Source organism: Felis catus, chromosome B1 (assembly GCF_018350175.1).
Source record: "Felis catus isolate Fca126 chromosome B1, F.catus_Fca126_mat1.0, whole genome shotgun sequence".
Taxonomy (NCBI): Eukaryota; Metazoa; Chordata; class Mammalia; order Carnivora; family Felidae; genus Felis; species Felis catus.
In genome coordinates, this window is record NC_058371.1 from 134359060 (window position 1) to 134383195 (window position 24136).

The 24136-nt window shown below is 35.6% G+C and overlaps 1 protein-coding gene across 9 annotated transcripts in view; it reads left to right on the forward strand.

The window, feature by feature from the left end:
- Positions 1-24136, forward strand: part of MAPK10 (mitogen-activated protein kinase 10) — a 556698-nt gene that overhangs the window by 451379 nt on the left and 81183 nt on the right. For all 9 annotated transcript variants that reach the window (XM_045056136.1, XM_045056131.1, XM_045056133.1 and 6 more), the window contains 4 exons: positions 15890-16019; positions 20312-20370; positions 21399-21537; positions 22229-22394. In XM_045056136.1, the coding sequence (XP_044912071.1) occupies positions 15890-16019; positions 20312-20370; positions 21399-21537; positions 22229-22394 (494 nt within the window). The remainder of the gene's footprint in view (positions 1-15889; positions 16020-20311; positions 20371-21398; positions 21538-22228; positions 22395-24136) is intronic.

Below are 24136 nucleotides of genomic sequence, written 5' to 3' on the forward strand. Positions count from 1 at the left end.
TATCTTCTCACTAGAGGTAGAACAAAAGTGAGGTGAACATTGGAGTTGGGTTTAGGTTGGTATTCCATTGAGTTCATATTTGATAATCCCTTCTTATCTGGTACATTTCAATTCATTTCATTGCTCTTATCAAATACTGTTGGCTGTGTTTTCCAAGTTAGTATTTCAAAGTCTTATTTCATAATTTAAATGTGGTATTTTGAGAGTCTATGTCAGCATTCATGTAAAATGGGATTTGCATTGTCTCATAAATAACAGGATTTAAAAATATTTAGTGGCAAGTAGAACACTTTTTAACATTAACATTTTATATTTGTTACTGACCTATAGATAGGATTTATGCTGAAACAACTGACTAATTGCATTTTTGGCACAACATGCTGCCAGTAATTCGACCATAAACTCGTGAAGCCTCTTTTTTTTCCCCTCCTCATTTTCTACCTTGAAACTGCAATAAAGGTATAATTTATGATGGAGACTGGGGAAAAGTTATAGTTCCCATTTTAAAAATACAGCAACTAGTACAGATGCCAAGATAAAATCCTAGCTAAGTAGGTATTTCCCTACCTGTGCCTTTTAAAACTGATATATTAGCCTTGACATGCAGTTTGGTTTTTTAAATCCTCAAATTTAATACCACATTCTGCAGTGATAATTCTTTATGTTTATTATTTTCTCTATTTCTTCTTGACTCAAACTTCTTGTATGCCTGTTCACTAGATAATCAAAACAACCAGATCTTGTTTGTATGTGTTTTCAATTATTAAAATGAAGCTAAACTATCTCTCCTAAAATTTTTGTTTCTAGAAGGAGCAATGCATTTGATTTGATATTAGTGCCTTATTTTCAATAATTCTTTAATCCCACAAAAACCTACAATTAGCAATCTGCCATTGTTTCTCTGTTCCTGATCACACTCATGTACTCATTTTCCTCTTTATGCAGTTTAGATGTTGTGCCTCATATTACACTGTATCCCCTGTATAAACTATCAACTCTCTTCTCTCTTCCTTTCTGGCAAAATTCAAATGCTGGTTCAATCTAACTCCTCAACCCTAAGATAGATGAATATGGTTGGAGAAACACACTCAGTTGTGTTGACTATTCATACCTAATTTCAAGACTAGCAAGATTGAGTGGGTTTTGTTACTGTTCAGGATCTCTAGTCCATTTATGTTTCTACTATTTTAGATGACAATCTTATCCCTTCACTCTTTCCTTAAAACTCTAAATATTTTCCCCACCCCATCCTGTCACTGAGCTGATGATCTTGCTTCCTATTTCACTGAAAAACTAAAAGCCAACAAAATGAACTTTCACAAGGTGCCCCTACCACCATAGCTGCCTATATACTGGCATCTGGACTCAGTTAACCGACTTTCCCTGCTGATGCTACGCACAGTATTTAATCCTATATAAAGTAACCCACACTTGCAATTAGATACCTCTCCATTTTATCACCTCCAGTAATTATCCTCTTTGCCATCCTCCATATTTCCTTAAAATTAGATCCATTAGCTTCTAGTATTTCCTATCTTTATATATTTAGTTTGTATTTTATTCCCCTATTTAGTATTCCCCAATATGTTACAGTACTTTGAGTACTGTACAAGAAGCTTAACTTGTAACTTTTTTTTGTCTATCACAATAAATATTAGCAAGTTTTTGCTTAATTTTGTAAAATGTGACATGATTTATTAACATTTAAATTCAACCGTCTTCTGTGTTGTCTTTTAACTTACCCAAATAAAAATATCCACTAAGTAAAAATAGAGACATGGTAAAATATCAGTAAATTTTTATTGAGCAAGTAAACCACACAACAGTTTTAAATGAACTTCAGTTTCAAAAATGAGTATTCAAATTAAAAAGAAACACACAGTAGAATTCCATTTCCCTATAGTGCCTAGTGAAAAGACAAAGAGAAGTATTATTTTTACAATCCCAGGACACAGAATTTAAGTGTTCAAATGATCTCACATAATAATTCTGGTGTCCCAGAATAAGATGATTAATAAAAATACATATGTGCACGTGCACGTACATATGTATACACACAAGCACATGTAAACATACAAATACAATGCTTTCATTTTTACCAATGACACCGGAAGAACCTTTGTGACAAGAGAATTTTTATTTTTAAATGAGTCTTGTACATTCTGACCTTTCCCTAAACTTGGGCTGCATCACAAAACAGTACATAAATAACTATCTTTTCCATTTTGATTCTTATGAATGTTGGGGGCCTCCTGTCCCTAACTGTGCACACATAAAAGCACAAAAGCAGGATGTAGTGGGAGGGCTGTTAAAACCAGCTGGTCAGGAAATCCATTTGGGGTCAGTAAACAGGTTGTTAATGACACCAACCAACAGGAAGAAGGTGGAGAGTACAAGAAGTGGGCATGAATCAATACTCGTATTTGATTGGTGTGGTACTTTTTGATAGCTGAGCAAAGGAATCCCATTGCATAGTCTCAAACTGCTTATTTCCTATCAGTGTGTGAAATTCTCAGGGATATAGGCTATATGAGAAGAATGCTGTCTAGACCAAAACTTGTCTGAACAATCTTCATGTTTGTTTAAAACAAAGAACAACTAATACTGACAGAATTTACTGGCCATTTATCTGGTTTTACCACATGTTTATCATAGAAACTGGTTTTATAAAAACAGTTTTGTGATTTTCCTATGCTTTTAGGAAGCTTTTAGTATTTCTTGGAAGCTAAATTTTTTTTCTTTTATAAACACAAAGGGTAAAGCTTCAATAGGAGGGAACTGTGCCCCCAAATCTCTCATGTGCTATTTTTTTTTGTGAGCAAGTCATTTAACCATTCTGTACCTCAGTTTTCTTAGCTCTACTAGTTCACCAAATTTCTATAAAAATACAGCAAAGCAATGTTAATATCTGCCCAGAAAATAAATGCCAATTGTAGTTATGATGAAGTGACTTCTCTATTATCAACTCTCTCAGTTATCAAAATAAATAGTATTTAACTATTTGTTGATCAAATGTATGAATGAATGAACGATAAATTAGAATCAGAAAGTCTGTAATCTTAAGGAAATATTTTGCAAATATTTGTAATTTTTATTGATAATAGAGATAAGAAAGAAAATATAGAAAATTCTAATAATTTACAGAAAAACTGAAGGAAAATTAAGAGATCTCACAGTGTCACAGTCATATAATATCCGTTACATTTTAATTTTTCAAATGTGTGTTGTTCTATGTATTTATAATAAAAATGTTTAACCTTTTATTTTGAAATAATTTCAAAATAGTGGAAATGTTGCAAGAATAGTAAATATAGCTATAATAATATAATAACGCTTATATGTGTTACTGAGACTCAAAAGAGTTCACATATGTAGAGTGTTAGAAGCAAATGAGTGGGAGATAAGGTTCTTAGAACTAATGAATGTTGGTTATTATTATTAAGCTTTAGTTTTGTCACCTGAACACTGGGGATAATAAGTACCTATCTTACAATATTATTGAATACATAAAATTTAGATGCCCAAAGTTTTTCCAGCCTAAGTTAATGACATCTTTTGCTACATAAATAATAAAACTTCTTACTGGTAGAAACCCAATCCCAAATTCTAGGATTACTTGAATAACACTACAATAAAATCAAAATGGACTTTGCATGGTGGGTTTTCTTTCTGTTTGTTTGTTTGTTTTTGTGACCCAGAGTCAATAATTACATCAAGTCTTTCCATTTGGGGTTTCCCTAGATTTCATTTCAATAGCTATCAATGTGAGCATGATTCTAGTTGATCTTTGCTGAAGCAAATCTGGCAAAGTATTTGATTTTCCAAAAACATTTACTGGTAGGAAAAGGTACAGTAAAAATATTGTTTATACAAAGTGCAATAAAATTTTGGTAAAAAAGACAACAGCTTATTTGTTAATCTCCCATTTTTCACACTGGGGTTTTTGTGCTTCAGGGTGGGGGCTAGCCAGGGAGGGGTGTGGGTACAATAGTCAGGAATACTCAGAGCTCCATGATAAACATGGCGGGTCATCCTGGAACTGAAATTTCATGTGAAGACTGATGTGTTGATGGGGAAATGAAATTTTACATTAAAATAAACATGGATATATATGGGATTAAAATATAGATTTTACATGAATTTTAAAGATGATGTATATGACTTCAAAAATATTTAATAGCTATTCAACTCATGTTTGTAGAAATTTGAGACCTATAAATTCACTCTGCTCTACCACTGGGAGTACTTCAATCGTCAGTTTACTTGTTTAACAAATACTTATTTAGTGTTAAATATATGCAAGACACCATACCATACTCTTAGTGCAAAGGTGAAAAACACTCTTATTACAGCATTATTTACAATCACCAAGACATAGAAATAACCTAAGTGTCTTTTTACAGATGAATGAATAAATAAAATGTGGATATATATACACAATGGAATATTATTCAACAATAAAAAAGTTCTGCCATTTGTGACAACATGGATAGACCTTGAGGACATTATACTAAGTGAAATAAGTCAGACAGAGAAAGATAAATAATATATGATCACACTTATATATGAAATCTAAAGAGAAGAAACATGGATATAGAAACATATTGGGGTTTGCCAGAGATGGGGTGAGGAGGGGGGTGGGTAAAGATGGTTAAAAGATATGGATTTCCAGTTCTAAGATACATAAATTTTGGGGACGCAACGCACAGCATGGTGACTTTGGTCAACAATACTGTGTTGTGTATTTGAATGTTCTTAAGAGAAAAGATCTTAAAAGCTCTCATCACAAGAAAAAAAAGTTGTAACTATATGAGGTGATGGGTGTTAACTAAGATTGTGGTAATCATTTTGCAATATATATATTTATCAAATAATTGTATTGTTCATTTTAAACTGATATCATGTTATATGTCAATTATATCTCAATAAAACTGGGAGAAAATGGTGACCAAGATTCATGTGCTCCTGCCCTCATGCTTGAAATCAAGCAGTGGGACAGGTTTGCTGTTGTTAAGCTAACATAATTTTCATAACAACGTATGAGATTCTATTATTTTATTAAGGCTGTGCTACTCAAAATATTTTCTTGATAAGTGCTAAAAATAAGCAGGATTCTCAGACATAAAATAATGTGGGCAGGGATAGCCCAATTTAAATATATTAAGACTCTGTGAGAATGGTCAGGTATAGGTTTAGAGAAGCAAGAATCAGTGCAAGGAGATCACTTAAGAGGCAGTCTCTAAAGTACAATGTGACACATGGTAATGGAAATGGAGTTTGAGTTAAGTGGATCAGTTTAAAAATCTACATTGGAGGTAAATACAAAGACTTATTCATGAACTGGATATGGGGAGGAGATGAGAAGAGAAAAATTCAGACGACTTGTACATTTGAACAAATGGGTGTTTAAGGGAAAGATTGGAGGGGGACAATTTAAGGTTAAGAGAGAAAAGCTTGTTCAGTTTTGGGCGTACTAATTTTCAGATATTTCTGAGACATCCAATTAGAGGTGTTCAGTAGACAGTTATATGTGTGAATCAGGAGCCTTCATAAAGACATCATAGCTGGAGATAATATTTTGGCATCCTGTGTAACAGAGCCACTTAAAAAATATGGTGCTTAGTTTATTTAAAATTTTGCCCTTTAGCATATATAATGTCCTTTTATTAACATATTTAAAGCTTTGGAAATAAACATTTAACAGTAGCAAATATAATTTCATACATAAAGCATATAGGGAATACAGAGCTAAATCCTTCAGGATTTTGGCCATTAAGGAGCACAGCTCTGAGGATAGAAAATGATGCAATAAAAGGCGATATGTATTAAGTCTCCTGTAATGAGGCTACAAACAAACTGCTGTAGAGCTAGAACTCCGTTTCATAAATATCAGCCCAAATATCAGAGTAGGAGAAGTGAATAAAGAAAAGATAAATGTATAAAGAAGTCCAGGGGCATAAACAATAGCCAATATAAATTCTACATGGATGTGTTGGTAGGTGTTGGGGGCCATTCATAGTGAGCAGTGCTACTCCAGTTGTCAGGCTAGTGGAGAGCAGTCATGATTATAACCAGAAATACTGTGCTGGGGTAGGCTTGGAAGAAGTGAGAGTGGGCCCATAGGTTGGGCAATGTTTATTTCTATCATATGTCCTATGTGAAGGAACCATTTATGATTCCTGTGAGTCCCCTAACGGGTCTGATCAATTTTTCAGGTGGCAATCGATAGTCCCAACTTCTGAGCCAAAGGAACATCTTACTGTCTCTAGTTTGTTAATTTTAAACATAGCACATTCTTATCACAGGCCAATTTGAGAGTCAACTGTTCCAGAGTTTGAGTTGCTTGCACAAAAAAAGATGATGCATTCAATTAGCTTCCACTCCTTGGCTAAGTCTGACATCATCCAAGTTTTGAAACTTAACCTAGGTTACTATGCAGATTTTTAAGGCAAATCTTGTTATAATAAAACTACCAGATATAAACCATACTTCAAATTTTATTGCCAGGAAATGACTAAAAATGGGAATGTAGCAGTAATTCTGGAAGAGCAGTTCCTTGCTTCTGCCTCTTGCATCTTGTAGGGAGTGACATGCAAAAGCCTCTTCAACCAGGACCCCAGTGGTCATGAGCGACAGGGACCTTATCATTTATGTCTAAGTTGGGAAAATTTTGATAGTGAAAGGACACATTCAAATACATTGATGGATATAAAAATAGTGCCCTTAAAATTTGTTTTAAATTAACTAATTCTTAAGAAATAAACTAAAAATACAAATAAGATTTAACAATTGATTTATATTGATTACCTACATATCAAAAATATAACATGAGAAGAATAATTATTCTGGATATACACTGATGTATTTTAATCAACCAAAACTTCCTAGCCCTGTCTATTGTACAGTTTCGTTGATATTTTCTGAAGAAGACATTTTTCTTAATGTGATTGTATTATTTTTAACCTTTTGTTAAATTTCTGGAAATCTTCAAAATTGTATGTTGTGGTTACTAAATTTGAAATCTTGGCACCTTCAATATAGATCACAGTATTTTTATCTGTAAAATACTCCCAGAAGGTCTTAGGTACCTGGTAAGAACAAATTCTACTAAGTTGAAAATATTATCAATTCTATTTTATTTTTGTATTGTAATATAGGAGTGTTTCAGCCCAAGTTTTTTCACGAAAGTTCTGTGTCCCCCTTTCGTTTAGAGTTCCTTTGCTAATAAATAATTGTGTAAGATGGAACTTATCAAATAGGTTGCCCCTACTTATGGTCTTTTTAATGGTTTGTCACATTTAGATGCTGAAAAATTATAGGCCCTTATAATCAGAATATCCCCAAATTAGGAACACCTTCAAATCCTATGTATCATATGAATGCTTCCTAAAATTATGAACTCTATCAAAAGATTATTATTATTTTTTTTACAAACTAAGATATTCTAAATCATATTTGTGGATTTTCAAAATTAAATGTTGTCCTCTCTTTGAGAACTCATTTTCTGGATTTGATTTCTTAGTTCCCTTCTTGTTTCAGTTCCTTCCAGTGCATTTCAGTGTGCTTTTATTTGCAATTTTTGTTTAGAGCTATTCTGCTATCCCCTAAGAATTTCAAAAGCTGAAATATTGGGACGCCCCATTTACTAAATACCACGATTAAAGATTTCCAAATGATTTGAGGGAAAAAAAAAGCATCCAAAATTTAAGACTTATTTACATAGTTGTTCATCAACCAGAATGATGAAGGCTTCCAAGAAAATGCTGATTGACTTGCTGCAACAACTTGATTTTTTTTATTCAACATCAGTTTTGTCTCCAAAATTTTGTAATAAAGTGATTCTCACCAAGTATGTATGAAAATATTTACAAATTTTGGTGCCTATATATTCTGTTTTTTATTAATATGTAATTGACATATAAGTGTAAGGTATATGTAAGTTATATTTTGATTTGTAGAATATTGCAAATTATTTGGACCCAATATTAATTACATTTGTATCACAACCAATTCAAATCCATTTCTACCCCATAGATTTTTTTAATCTGGTCATTTGTTTTTAGTATGACAATATTCTCCAAAACAATTTGTATTTGTGTTATTGAAAAAAATAACTGATAGGTCTTCAATGTCATTTTTAACTAAAATTATAAGTTTTCATCCTATTGTCAGGGGTTTCATTTTGAATTTCCAAGCTTTGAGTCATTGGATAGAAAATCAAACTATTATTAAAGATACTTATTTTATATTTGAAGCATTTGGTAACATGATATAAAAGTTTAAATGCTTACAAAATTATTTTTTTGCTAATAGAACACATTAACAGCTTTGCTTAACTTTTTGTACATACCACCCCCCTCTCCCCCGTCCCGCAAATCAAACCAAACCAAATACCTTGGAACTGAAAATGAAAGGATTAATTTAGAAAAGGAACCATTTGACCTAAGTGAAAAGTCATGTTTCAAGAGTAATCTGTAAAAGCATCTTTTGCAGGTGCATGTGTTAAATCACTGTGTTTGGGCACAGTCTTCTTGAAATAGTTACTGACTTTGAAATAGATACTGATGTTTCTTTAGGAGGATTATTTTCTGGTTTTCATTTGGTTGTACCTGAGAAAACACAAGAAGTCTAATTCAGTATATAGTATTTTAATTAAATATGTGGTCTCATTTTTTTTATTTTTGTCAAAAGTGTTTATTGAAAAGTTAAGGTTTACTAAATACTAAATACGTAAATAATTATAGCTTTATGCTACACAAATGGCAAAGTCAGCATACCAAGGATATTCTGACGACTCTCTATGTGCTCTCCCTATGCTTTATAGCAGGTTGACCAGCCTCTGGACCATCACATATTTCATATCAAGCCAAACTCTAAATTTCCAAGTTTCCAGCTTACCCTATTAAATGGCAGGCTGGCAGCTTTGTGGATTTTGTAGGTTCAAACATGGGTTTGAACATACATAGGTGGTTCATTCACTCAATGGTCATGGAGGGCATCAGGGTGGGCATGAGAAAACTTATCAGAGATAAAATGAGAAAAAGAGAGGCAGTGCCTGCCTGTGCCTTATAACCCCATCTCTCTGAGATGAAGCAGTTCTTCTCTGGGGGCCTTCAGTTTCTTCTCCAATGCGATCATCCCATCTTAATTTCCAAGAAATGGAAATCAGGCAGCCATGTAGGACAGTCATCTTCTTTAGGTTCATCTAATTTTTGGTGGTGGTGAGTTTGTTTAGTTGGTCCCATATTCTTCATCAAGGTAGTCGGTCTTTGTGAAATGTCCCTTGCCACTAGTTCACCGAAGGGCTGCAAAGCACTGTTTCAGTTTATAGTGTTTAGACTAGTGGCTACTTTTGATGCTGTCTTTGAGGCAGGGGCTTCTGAGCCCCTTGCTGGCCCCTACTTGCTGCAATGGATTCTCAGTGGAAACCTCAGCTGACCCTACTGGGAGTTCTGAAGAGGGAGTGAGCCTTACCAGCTGTCCTGAATTGGTATGAGGTGGCCAGGCTTTTATAATCCCAGGTTCATCAGTTATTGAGTGAAGGCTGCCCATGAAGAAAGCATAGACTTTGGTGAAGCAGATCTTTTTTGGCTGAAATTTTACCCAAAGGGGGTTAAGAGCTGAGGGACCATCCACGAGCAGCACTCCCAGCAGCTAGGATAATAAAAGGGGAATCTTAGCAATGCAGCACAGCACCTGTCCTTCCCTTTGATGCACTAATGAAGTTCTATCCTTAGCTTGCCCCCACCCCCACCTGATGTGCTGAGAACCAATTTGCAGAAAATCAAAAGTCAAAAGTGTCTAGGGCCCAAAAGAGTTGTAATTTATCCCTGAAAGCTGCATATGCCTAATTCTGGATTTTCCATTATGTAATATCATTAACATTTTCATTACTTAAGTCACTGTTAGTTAAAATTCTATTGCTTGCAATCAAAAGCTTCCCTGACAAAATATAAGGAAACTGCTACAGCCAAGCAATTCAAATGACAAAATCAGGTAATCAAAAAAATCAACCGTTGACTCTTGATGGGATGATTAGGGAAGGCTTGTACTGAGGAGATAATATTTGGGCTGAAACCTGAATCACAAGATGGAATTGGGTAAGTGAGGATGTGAGAAGAGCATTCCTGGCAGGAGGAGGAATGATTGTGAAAGCCTGAGGCAGGGTTTGGCAGCTTCCCCAACGTGGTTCTCCAGGGTGGAATCAGTGTCTCAATAGCATCTCTATGGACTGTGGGAATTTGGGGTACCAAAGTGGGATATTTGGGGGCACTGGGAAGAAAGTTTTTTAGTAGCTTTCAACTAAAGTCCAGGCCTTTGGAAGGGTCAGATGAGAATGTGGGAAAGTGAGAAAAGAGTGATGAAGGGGACAGTTTCTCCCAGGATGGAATTTGGGCAGCTAGGCTATCGCTTAAGATGTTTAAGATGCGGCAATGATAAGGTTTTTAAAGCTGTGTTGTTGTTGTTGCTGTTGTTGTTGTTTTTAAGACATAATATTCTCATAAGGCCTAGAGATGTTTTTTCACCCATAAACATTTATTTATTTTTTTTTAATTTTTTTTCAACGTTTATTTATTTTTGAGACAGAGAGAGACAGAGCATGAACAGCGGAGGGGCAGAGAGAGAGGGAGACACAGAATCTGAAACAGGCTGCAGGCTCTGAGCGGTCAGCACAGAGCCCAACGCGGGGCTCGAACTCATGGGCCGTGAGACCATGACCTGAGCCGAAGTCGGACGCTTAACCAACCAAGCCACCCAGGCGCCCCTCACCCATAAACATTTATATGATCAAGAACATTTTAAATGTGAAAGGGAAAGGGAATAAGAAAGATTATTGAATCAATGGTTATTATTTAGGAAAAAGAATATATGTGCAAGAGGTTTCCAGAAGAAAAAAAAGCCTTGATAAATACATAGAGAATAACGGTTGCCTACAGAGAGGTGTGTGTGCACATGTGTATGTCTCTGTGTGAATGGTTATATAAATACATTCAAGGAAGTAAACTTAACTTTATAGCATCATCATAAAACTGGATTAAATGACAGGAGTATAATAACAAAAGGCTACGTCTTTCTTTTATAAACAAACCTGGTTTAAGTGGAGGTGAGTTAGTACCGTGTGTCAAGAAATTCTGGTAAGTTTTTAGCAAAATTGTTGGAAAGTTGCTGGAAGTTGCTGGAAAATCTTCACAAAGATTTATCTCTTATCTGCATGAAGATAAAAGAAAGAAAATACTGAAAGAGAAAAAGTAAGGTGCTATAGACCAAGACTCTTTAAAAAAAAAAAAGATGACTAAACAGTAATGGAAAACTTTCAGACATTAAGTTGTGATTATACAGCACCAGTGATGCCAATTTTGCAGATGTATTTGCTAAACTGCTGCCAGTAATCACTGAGGAATTATAGAAGATGGGAAAGACTTGAGTGTCATCTGGGCTTCATGGCAGGAGACAGAAACATTTAAAGTAGGCAAAGATTTAGTACGGTAAATTGGGTGCTTGCAAAATCATTGGAAGGCCTGGAGAAGTGAGCTCTAGTCTGGGTTTCTTGGAATGACTCCCAGACACCGGAGAGCTGAATCACAAGGGGAGCTCTTACCTCTGAGAGTGTCCTAGAACCACTGAGCTTCCAGAATACATGGTTGTAACTGAGATTTAGGAATCAGAGAGCTGAAACTGTGTACTTAATACTGCTGTTGTCACTACCCCATGATGCTGGTGACAGGGGCCTGCAACCTGGAGGCCACTGTTGCCTTTGCTTCAACCCCTTCTCTCACCCAGAAATCTGGGGAATGAGTCACTGCTACAGAAGAAAATTTCGTATCTCCATGAGGCCTTGCTTGCCAACCCAGAAATGTTAGAGGATGACCACCCTCCCTTTCGCCTCACAAATCTCTCCTAGCTGTATCTGTGTGGCAGGACCTTACTGGAGTCCAGACCACTAACTGCAGAGTATCTGGGAATTGTACATTTAACTTCCAAGTCCCTTCTGTACAAGAAGACATGATGCAAGGTGGCGAATGGAAATTCAGTGAGCCCAAAGCACAGTATTCAATATAACTGTAAACAGGCAAGCACTCCAATTTCTTTAATGGAAAGAAAGAGATTATGAGACATCTGCTGAGCTTGACATTAGTCTTAGTATTGGTTACAAAAGACACCCTGTGAGCTATTAAAGGATGTAGCAATCCCTGGGAATAAAGGGTTCGTTCAAAGCAAATCATACTGAATAACCTATTAAAATGGAAAGTAATAGAACTACATGGCTATAATGTATCTAGATTTTAAGAAGGCTTTTGCCCTTAACTTTATATCACTAGACAAACTTATGAAATGTGGCCAAGATAGTGGTATAGGTGAATGGATGTGCAATTAGTAGAAAGATTAAAAACTGATGATTAGTAGATACATGTCAGGTTGTAGCACATGCCATAGGAATTAATATTTATCCTGCCCTGACTTACACAATGACTCCAACAAGAACGATTTTAAAAATGGTAATAGTCATTAGTTATTTAGTGCTTACTCTAGGTGAGGCACTATAGCTGCATTATTATCTCATTTACTCATTATAATTATCTTGTCAGGTTGTTATCTCCATTTCAAATGTGAGGAAACTAATGCTGGAAAGTGTAAGTGGCTTGCCCATAGCTCCACATCTAGTAAGCAACAGTGCTGAGATTCATACCTAAAATAACTTCAAGGAAGAGGTACCACAGGGAGGGAGAAAACCACAACATTTCTGGCAGAAACTGGCCAGAACCTGCCAAGAGCCCCAGAGGATGGCATTTTCTCAGCCATTCCCCGTGAAGTTGGAGGCTGGCCCACTGTCCTGCAGGATCTGGTCAGTATCTCAGGGACTCAGACTCACACTGACCAGCCTTCACTAAAGGCTTATATAAAAAACCAGAGGCTGATGTACTAAACTATGAGAAATGCAATAGTAAAACTGCATTGGCCAGTCAAGCTGACCAAATATAGGCAATATTCTGTATGCAAAGATCCAAAGGAGAGCATGATGAGCAGAATGTCGACCGCAAGAAGATAGAATCAATATAAAGTGATGCTGATCTGAATGCTAACTGTCCATAGTCTCTGACAATCAATACAGTTGTAAACGTCTGCCTGGCTGATTGGATGCCTGGAACTACCTGGAAAGACACTTTCCTATTTGACCAGACAATGCCAGAATTTGCCTCCTGATTTTTCTTTCTAGGAATGCATGACTGATTGCTGTTCTTTTTTAAGATAATTTAATGACTTCAGCTAAGTTGTTTTGGACTAAAATGTATTCTTTCTCTTTAAGGTGATTGTTTTGATCAGTTTCCTGCTGATACAATTTCTTAACTTCAGAAAACAAGTTTTCTTCCTCTGAATTCACTTTTGTTCTTGTGTACTGCTTAGAAGATGTAGGCCCATTTGACTCTTTTCTTTACCTGTGCTGCTCTCGGTAGGCTAATGAGAACAAACACAAGAACAGAAGTATCAGTGCTAACATGAAGAGGTGAAAAGCAGCACAGGTTTTTAAAAAGACAACATTTTTAATAAACATGCTCACTGTGAGTCAATAGTGTGTGACATAGTTATCAAAGAAGCCAAGGGATACTTAGTTATATTAACTGTGTCAACAGAATGAATGAGCTAGTAAATGAATGAAGGAATTGATAGCCCTACCGTAATCTTTGCTGACACTCCATGCCTGGATTAGCAATGTTTATTTAGTTCAGGATCCACATTTTCAGATATCAACACACTGGATCATATTCAGAGGAAACTGGCCAGATGATGATAGGACCTGAAATGACATTCTGACAAATGGTGGTAGGACACTGGTGATAGTTAACTTGAGAAAGAAAAAACTTAGGGGAAAAATAAGAAAAACTTATAGCTATAAGTCAAAGATCATGCCCAGTCCTTTAATGGATTTCAAATATTATGGACCTACCATAATAGAAAAGAGAATACTGTATTTTATTTTGAGAGTTACCCCAGCATTCAGAGCTGAGAGTGGACAATATGAACCACAGAGATAAAACTATGCTTATTAGAATGGTGACATTTCCAACTCTCAAAGCTGCCTTGATATTAAAGGGGTCCATGTTTCTGGAGATGCTCAAGCAGAGATTGCTCAAACTTAAAAACAAATCTTTTTAATGTTTATTTTTGAGAGAGTGAGAGAGACAGAGTGTGAGCAGGGGAGGGGCAGAGAGAGAGAGGGGAGACACAGAATCCGAAGCAGGACCCAGGCTCTGAGCTGTCAGCACAGAGCCTGATGCAGGGCATGAACCCATGCACTGTGAGATCACGACCTGAGCTGAAGTCGGATGCTTAATCAGCTTAACCACCCAGGTGCCCTGAGACTGGTCAAACTTTTGATGGAGATATTTTGGAGAAGAATAGTATTAAATGGAATAATTAAATGGAGTCAGGGACCAGATGACTTCAAAGATCTTGTCGAACCTTATCCCACTAATCTATCATTATCTTACAATACAGTAACCCCTTTCTTTATCTTTTTTTGGGAGGGTCAGAGAGAGAGAGGGGGACAGAGGATCTGAAGTGGCCTCTGTGCTGACGGCAGAGAGCCCAATGCAGGACCTGAACCCACAAACTGTGAAATCATGACCTGAGCGAAAGTCAGATGCTTAACCAGCTGAGACACCCAGGCACCCCACCCCCTTTCTTTATCTTTTAGTTTAGTGGCATGAATACTGAATGGTTAATACCACTTCCAATTCAACAGATCAATGGTAGGGGACACTGATTGCTGCATTCCTTTCTGGCAACTAAGACAAAATCCAGCACAATCTGAAGCTGTAGGGATGAGGGTAAAACAAAAATGAACAAACAAAAAACCATTTTGTGAGTGAGTCATTAGGTAAATACCAAGAAGATATTCACTTCCTTATTTGATCTCCAGACCCATATATTCTTTACTATGAGAGAAAAAGCACTAAAAATTGATTGCCTTCAAAGCATTCATTCTCAAATAGTTTGAAAGCTTCAAAGCATAGTAGATTTTCATTCTCAAATAGTTTGAAAGCTTCAAATGCTAGTAGCATCCATTCTGTCTTCATATTGAAATGCAGTTATTTATGCTCTAAAAACCCTCATACTGGATTCCTTATTTTCAGCTTTGTTATTGTTAATGGGTACACTTGAGCACCAACCAACCTGTGCATTCATGGCAATGAATGTCATACCTTAAAAACTGGAAAGAATAATGTTCTCTTAAAATAACCAAATAACAGTGGAGTTTTATAGCTAGAGAAAACCTAAATATCACATGTTATTAGATGAGAAATTCAAGCCAAGAGAGATGAAATGACTTGTCACATTCACGTGGCTGGTGGGAGAGTGGAGCACTTTTGTTTTGTCTCCCAATCAAGGAGGCAATTTTATGCTGGGTTTCTTTCTGGGGCGAGTGGGCAAGATACTGTCTTTTTTTTCTTTTCTTAGTAAGTAGAATGGTTTGATACTAGTCACTTCTAGATCTTTACTTTTTTTTATTAAAAAAATTTTTTTATGTTTATTTATATTTTTGAGGGAGAGAGAGAGCGTGAGCGGGGAAGGGACAGAAAGAGAGGGAGACACAAAATCAAAGCAGGCTCTGGGCTGTCGGCACAGAGCCCGACGCTGGGCTCAAACTCCTGAACCTCAAGATCATGACCTGATCCGAAGTCGGACACTCAACCAACTGAGCCACCCAAGCACCTCACTCCTAGGTCTTTATTTTTACAGCCTGATTGGCATGTGACCTGAAGAGAAGATATCTGAGTGGGATTCCAGGATAGTATTTTCTTTATCCATATCCTTTACCCATATCCGTAGACAGGAATTTTATGGGCTTCTTTGTTCCTAATTCTGGATTGCTCTTGGGTTTCTGCAGTGCTGCGTATGATGCCGTTCTTGACAGAAATGTGGCCATTAAGAAGCTCAGCAGACCCTTTCAGAACCAAACGCATGCCAAGAGAGCTTACCGGGAGCTAGTCCTCATGAAGTGTGTGAACCATAAAAACGTGAGTTGTTATTTTTAAACCTCTGGCAGTGGGAGATTGTGAGATCGGAGAAAGAAAATCTGTGTGCCAACTTGAGCAGGAAAGGCTTTCTTTACTTTGTAATGTCTGCCTGTTAAGATTGTTTATCCAGTCCATATGCTACATTTTATTTCATTGTCCTCATGATAACTTTCTGCTTAAAAACCATCTAAAAACCATATGGTGTGAGAGGATGAATTTGATAGATATTTTCCTGCTATGAAATTAACCATATTTGGGAATCTTGCTCCAAATTAACCAGAGAGCTCCATACTTTTCCGAAAACAATAAAAAACAAACAAATACAAAACCCTAAAATATCCTATAGAACAATATACTATATTTCTTTATTATTAACAGGTGAAGATTTTTATCTCCTTTTTTTTTTTTTGGCTATAGTCTGTCAGTGGCCTTCAAATGTTTACTGTACCCACTGTGCTTCAGCATCTTGTTTTTTTGTAGACTTGGGCAAATGCACGGGAACGTATCTGCAAAGCACTTCAGAACAGGATTATCAAGAGCATTTCTCATGGGAAATCAGTAGGGTGTATACCATTATATCACATTCTTCACTTCAGAGTATATAAGCTTCTTCATTTGCAGATAAAGGCCTCTAGAATTCTTTCTATGCTCCCATTACTTTTAGTAAGGATACAGGAGAGATAATTCATTACTTTAATAATGACTATTATTAATAAATAATTTATAAGTACAGTGCATATAATTTATTATATATAAATGTATAATGAAAATAATTGCAAATTATTATAATAAAACTATAAAAATAGCTATAAGTCTGCATAGTTTTTCTTAAGTATGAAAATCACACAGAATATATGAAATTATCAGTGCAGTTTTATAAACAAGTGGATTTGTCATAAGGCCAACCATCTATCACTGGCACTAAGAAGAAGCAAATGTATGAGTTTAGTTGCAAGATGTTTGAAATACAAATATGTGGATTGTTTCTCTGATGACAGTGTTTCTCTTTTCTTTTATTACTCTACTCCAATGACTTGTAGTTCAGTCATTTGACATGTTTGTTAAATAAAATGTGCCCCATGTATAAACCTAGATACTAAGATTACATCAGTAGAGATAACAGAAACTAATCCCTGACCATGTGGAGCTCATGTTGTACTGATGAGAGAAAAAGATGGTCTAAAAAAATAGATAGGTAAATGTATAGAATGTCAGATGGTGATAAGCACTAGTAAGTAAAACAAAGCAAAAGGAAAATTATTCTGGTCAGTGCTGGTGGGTGAGCTTACTTTTTAAAATAGATTGAGCAGGAAAGATCTCACTAAAAAGGCAAATTTATGAAGTACGTACCCATCTCTAATTTTGCCATGCAAGAAACACAAGACTTCTAGAAGGTAACTATAAATGATGGAAAGGATGATTCATAAGAAAAGTCATTCTACTAAACCAATTTGTTCTTTCAGTATGTTAAATGAAAGCAGGAACAAGACTAACAACATGGCCAATGCAATCTATTTTTATCATAGCAGAGAGGATGAGAAATACCATGGGCAATGGAAAATGGATAGATATAATCAATGAAGCAACAGTATGGGAGATTTTGATAGTGTTTTCATATACTTATATTTCCCTCATCTTCCTTTCAGCTCCTATAATGCAATAAACACATTGTGGAGAAATTTCCACTTACTTGGTGCATTTGAGGGAATCATCCTCCCTGTTCTTGACTGAAATGTAGAAGTTCATGTTTATGATACCTAAAAAGAAGTTCCCAATTGAAAGGATTATCTGTAAATGGTTTTCTACCTGCTATCCCCCTTTTATGTGTGTATTTCCATGTGCATGTGTATATATCTATGGAAATAAATATCTGGAACTTGTTCACTTATGAAAGGAAGTTCACTTATGACCAAATGTAAATTCCACATTAGTACTTTTTTTTAAATGTTTATTTTATAGAGAGTGAGAGAGGGCATGAGCAGGGAAGGGGCAGAAAGAGGAAGACAGAGAATCCCAAGCAGGCTTTGCACTGACAGTGCAGAGCCTAACATGAGGCTCAAACTCATGAACCATGAGATCATGACCTGAGCCGAAACCAAGAGTTGGACACTTAACCGACTGAACTACCCAGGCACCCCTCCACACGAGTGCTTGTAATATTAAGTAAAAGCAGTCAGAATGCAGAACTCTGTAAATGCTGTGGAAAGTTAAGTAAAACAGTGAAGAATCCCAACTAAATCTTTAATAATAGAGAAGAGAATCCATTTAGAGAATGAATACCTAATTCTAGGAAATGATGGCTAATGTGATTGTGGAGCCATAACAAACATTAATTCGTATCTGCATTTTAATATGTCGGAATAAAGGAACTGAATCAGATTCCTGCGTGAAACTGTTGAACTAAAATGAAAATACCTGTGATAATATGTTTCTAAAGGGACAATTTTTAATTGGTTAGTGTTAAGAATTAGAATTTACAAGGGAGCAAAGAAAGAACAGAGAGAAATCAAAGAAAATGAAGGTGATGAAGCAAGGGCATAGTAAAAGGGAAAATAAGAATTTTTCAAAAAAGTTTTTATATATTTATTTTGGGAGAAAGAAGGAGAGAGAGCGAGCACCAGTGGGGGAGGAGCTGAGAGAGGAGAGACAGAGAATCCCAATAGGCTCTGCACTGTCAGCACAGAGCCCAACACAGAGCTCCATTTCATGAACTGCAAGGTCATGACCTGAGCTGAAACCAACAGTCAGATGTTTACCTGACTGAGTGACCCAGGTGCCCCAGTGAAAATAAGAATTCATAGTGGGGAATTAACCTTTTAAGATAATCTTGATTTACTCAAAATTGTAATGCTATTTTCTAAATTAATTTTCAAATACCTAGATATTTACCAGGTGATATGGGTTAGCATTTTTCCATATTTAAGGGTTGTTTGTGTGTGTTGTGTGTGTTTGTGCCCTGTGCACAATCTCTGATGTTTTTGTTTGACCAAATATCAAGATGAATTACTTTGCAATATTGATAAAATACTAGAAAAACAAACCCACTGTATATGTTTGATGTACATACAATGACAGATATATCACACATTGTTTCAGCACACACTATCAGTATACAGAATAAGACACTTTCATCACAAGTTTCAAAGATATTTTGAAATAATTTTATTTCTATATGCGTATTCCATAACCTAAAGAACCTAAGGTTCCTTTAGAAGAGATGATCATAGTTTTCTTAATATGTAATAACCATTGCCATATATACATTTGTGTGTGTGTGTGTATGAAAATATGCATTGTACTATGAATTTTTTCTCAATAATTCCTCAACAAATGAAAACTACATGTGACCCAAAGCATTCTGTGGACTTGATCACATTTCTCAGATGTTTATAATCATTTTGTTTTGTTTTCATTATTTCATATGTTTCTATACCACTTACAAAATTTACCAAAATTTATTAATTTGTAGTTTAAAGATGTTTAAATCTTAATCTTGTACTTATCCAGTTTTGTGAAATGGTTGCATCTATCCTGTGAGAAGATCGTTATCCCTATTTTTTATTTTTATGTCCCACTGACGTTAGTAGAGAATATTTACTTATGCTAGAAGGTAAACCTCTTTGCTACCTAATATATAAAATAACCAAAGCAGGCAACAAAAAATTTAAGAGACAGAATTGCAGTAACTTTTAAAATACATTTTCCACTAAATTCATTATTGATATCATCCAGGATATTATACATTTCTCCAAACATATCAGTATAGCATTAGTTTAAATAGTATTTGTGTGTGAAATAGAAGCAAAAGAAACTAAAGTAGTAACACACAAAAAATCTTAAATTAGAGCACTGTCTTGTTCATTTGGAGGAAAACCATGACCTTGCTACATCTTGTTGGGTGTTTTGCTGCTGCCTATCTTTTTCTTACATGGCTTCCTTCCATTTTTGCTTAATTACATTACAACTCTATATTCTACCAAGGAGAATCACACTCTAAAGCATTTACACAATTATATATTTTCTCTGATTCTTCCTTCTGCCTAAGAATTTGAGCATTTTAATTGTATTTAACCCAAAGGCAGATATCATATATATGACCTTTCTGAGTACATTTTTCTATGTTCTGTGAAACAGTTCTAGAAGTTTTTTCCCAACTTTTCTATTGCTACCATAGCACTAGTGTATGACTTTGAGTTGGATTAAATACTTGTTTCAGTATGCTTTTTAAATAATTCAATCTTTCCCTTTTTCTTTCTCTCTTTCCTCTGTCCCTTCTACTATTTCTTTTCCAGATTATTAGTTTATTAAATGTCTTCACACCCCAGAAAACACTGGAGGAGTTCCAGGATGTGTAAGTAACAAAACTCATGAAGGAAGGAAGAACATAGCACTTATATAACTCAAGGGAAATTGACATACATCAGTGGATGAAATCTCTTGTAGAGATTAAAGGGAAATAAGAGCTGACAGCAAATGAAAGGGATCCAGTGATAGAACAGAAGGTTCTGTTTCTGGTGTTCCTTCCTGGAAAGATACTTCTGCTTCTTTTTGGCCTTCTGGCACTTGTGCTTTGTTGTTCTATGTTCTTGGTTCAATCAGAGAAGATTTATTATTTATTATGTATTTTTTACTATTAATTGATTCTGTGAACTTTCTGGAATGAGTCTATTCACTTTGAGAAATATCAAGAAAAAGGATATGATAAAAATAATTTTTAAATCTTTATTTCTATTTTTTGTGGTGCCTTTGATTTTGTGCAAAAATAACCTATCTAGTAGAGGAGAGGAAGTAAATCTTAACACATTGTCTTGTTTGGCACAGATACATTGCATTTAATGGGAGATGCTATTTTTTTTTTTTTTGAGGGAGTGAGAGTGTTTGTGCACATGCATGCATGAACAGGGGAGGGACAGAAGAAGAGGGAGAGGGAGAATCCTACGCCGGCTCCCTGCCCAGTGCAGAGCCCAATGCAGGGCTCGATCTCACAAACCGTGAGATCATGACCTGAGCTGAAATCAAGATTTGGATACTTAACCAACTAAGCCACCCAGATGACCCCTGACTTTTTTTTTTTTTAATTTCTAATCATAATACTCAAGAAACAGTTCAGTGAATTCAGGGAAACGTGAGGACAAGATGAAGGTAGAAAATATATGGGTAGGAACCACACACTAATAAATGCTGCTTCTGCTGGTGACCTCGTAGAGTTACCATGGCTAACATATATGTAATACTTGGAAAGTTTTCATGTTCTCAATTCAATCAAAGGTAGAGCTGAGAAGTTTGGAAGACTTACAGATTTGGGAGAGGATTCTGACCTATTTGAAGGACTTCATGGATCTTGTGATTTGGGACTAACCTTGTGGATTTACTTCCCAGTTACTTAGTAATGGAACTGATGGATGCCAACTTGTGTCAGGTGATTCAGATGGAATTAGACCATGAGCGAATGTCTTACCTGCTATACCAAATGTTGTGTGGCATCAAGCACCTCCACTCTGCTGGAATTATTCACAGGGTAAGAATACATACTCCAGAATTATAATTAAAGTGCCTTTGGAGAAGAGAGAGAGCAACTGTAGATTGTTTTCTTTATGTAGCAGGGGGTAGGTTGAATATAATGTACTTCCTCATTTCTTTGACTATAGAATTAGCACAAAGTCCACTAACGTACAGAAGAAAATTGTAGCTATACTTCAGTTGATTTCATTTAGCATTTTGTTTCAGCTCATTGAGAGTTGGCTTCTGAGAAGCCTCATGTTTTCTAGGCCCTTGATTGGCAGAGGTCATATGTGCAGCTGAAATAAGACCATTCATTTCCACAGTTTGTTGCTGGCAGTATAAAGACAGCTGCCTTGATTCACTCTTCTGTCAGGCCAAGAAATGAAAAATAAGCTGAAAGGTTTATGTTGCCATAAGGAAAAATCTAACAGATGACAATAAATGATATGTTATTTATTCTAAGAGCTCTTCCCAAGATGAGCCTAAACTGTAAAATTGATAGTACACTTCTCTTCTGGGTTTAATACATTTTTGAAGATACTTAAAAAATATATATAAAAAGCTAATCATTTGCTTTATATTGTGCTCTGTAGGCAAGGGGGGCCCTATCAATACTCCTGCAAGACTGCCATATTGATTGAGTAGATAGAGATCATATGTTCCATTTGCTTCTGGCTTTTAATTTCTTCTCTTTTTCCTATTGTCAGGATTTAAAACCAAGTAACATTGTAGTCAAGTCTGATTGTACATTGAAAATCCTCGACTTTGGACTCGCCAGAACGGCAGGCACAAGTTTCATGATGACTCCTTATGTGGTTACCCGTTATTATAGAGCCCCTGAGGTTATTCTGGGAATGGGCTACAAGGAGAACGGTAAGGAGGCTTCTGCATAGCAGTCACAGAAACCATGAAGAAAATGTGCATATGTTTTAGATGGCCAAGGGCAGTGTTCTTTTTCATGCATATGAATGTATATTTTTAATAGGGTTGACAGCTTTCATATTAAGAGGTGTTTAAAAACAGTACTAGGAAGAATCATTCATTAAAAATGTGAAGGATGTTTCTGAAAAGTAAGCTTTGCTGCAAGAACACTAAAATGTTATGGCTAAAAAGAATTGTGGATGGCATCTGAAAGCAGATACGGATTAGCACACATGCTGTAGATATTGAGAAAAAATGCTGTTTGGGTTGCAGCTCAACTCAGAGTTTTGAGTATGAAAACAAGAAGAAATCTGTCTGTTCCAGTTAGCCATTTGGCTTTATGGCTTATCTTAGATTGATGGCTCTACTCCTAGGAGAAGACAAAAAGAGCCTTGGAGCAAGAATATTTACAAATGCTCATTGGATAATCAATTTAGAATAATCCAAATTGTTCAAGTTAGGTAAGAGTCTCTTTAATGCTTTAAACTGCTCTGTAAGTAATATTTAGGATAGCAATTACCTAGTAATTCCAAATTCTGAATCATAGAGAGAGAAAATATTAAATTTTATGTTACTTCTAGTATTCATGAACAGTTCAAAAGAAAAAGTAGAATCCTCAAAATGTATTGCAATTTGATTTTATTAAAGGATTTATAAAATACCTATTAGAACGCATTGCAGTATATTATTTTGAAAAGAATATCTCTAACAAGTAATGTAGCATATTAAAAATATATATCCAATATATTTAGGAATTAAAATTCTTTTAAATTAAGATTATATATATATATACATATATATATATATATATCCTAAATGTACATTTCATGCTTATTTTATGTTTTATTCTATTTAATTCCTAGCAGTCTATTTTTATAAGTTTTACAAAAATAATTATCTATATATTTTTATGTGCAGGTGCTACAGGGTACATTTATGAAAATTCCCTAGTCACCAGTTTAAACAAATTTCTTTGTGTACTTCCACATTAGAAGAGAGCCAATACTTTTGTGCACTTGTGCAGAAGAAAGGGAAAAGTCAGCTCTTAGGAAGGTCAGGTTCACTTTGGTGAGCAATGGCAGAATTGTTACTTTTTGACTCGGAAGAGGCAAATCTAGTCCTCTTCCCAAGGAATAATCTAACCACATCTAACTTCTTCGGAAAAGAAGACATTTGTAGACCTTTTTCACAGGTTACTTGTAAACGTCAAAGGGGAATTAATTAAAAAATTCAAGAAATCAAGGATCTATAGAGGTCTGGCGTTAGGGGCTGCATTTGCCTATTGATGGTGTTCCCGATCTTTGCAGAACAAATGGCATGTAATTTCATCCATTTCCTTCTCTCACTAGAAAAGGTTGCTAGTCACGTCCTTAGCTTTTTCATTTCTCTAGATTTGTGAAGATGTAGCTAACACCCTTGTGCTGCCCTCTTGCATATGAGAGGAAGGTTATCATGCAGAAACACCCGCTTGTTCCTACATCAGGCATGCCTGGCTATCCTGTGCACCTAACCCTGCCTTCCTTCCCCAAGGAGCATTTCAGCCTAATGTCTTTGCCCCAAAGTTCCCTTGATCCTTACTAAAAAGCAAGTTGGAAGAGGGTAAAGATTGGTAAGAGAAGGTGAAGCATGTTTTGTTAACAACTAGGACAACTGAGAAATAAAGAAAACAAATAAATAAAACAATTTTTAAACAC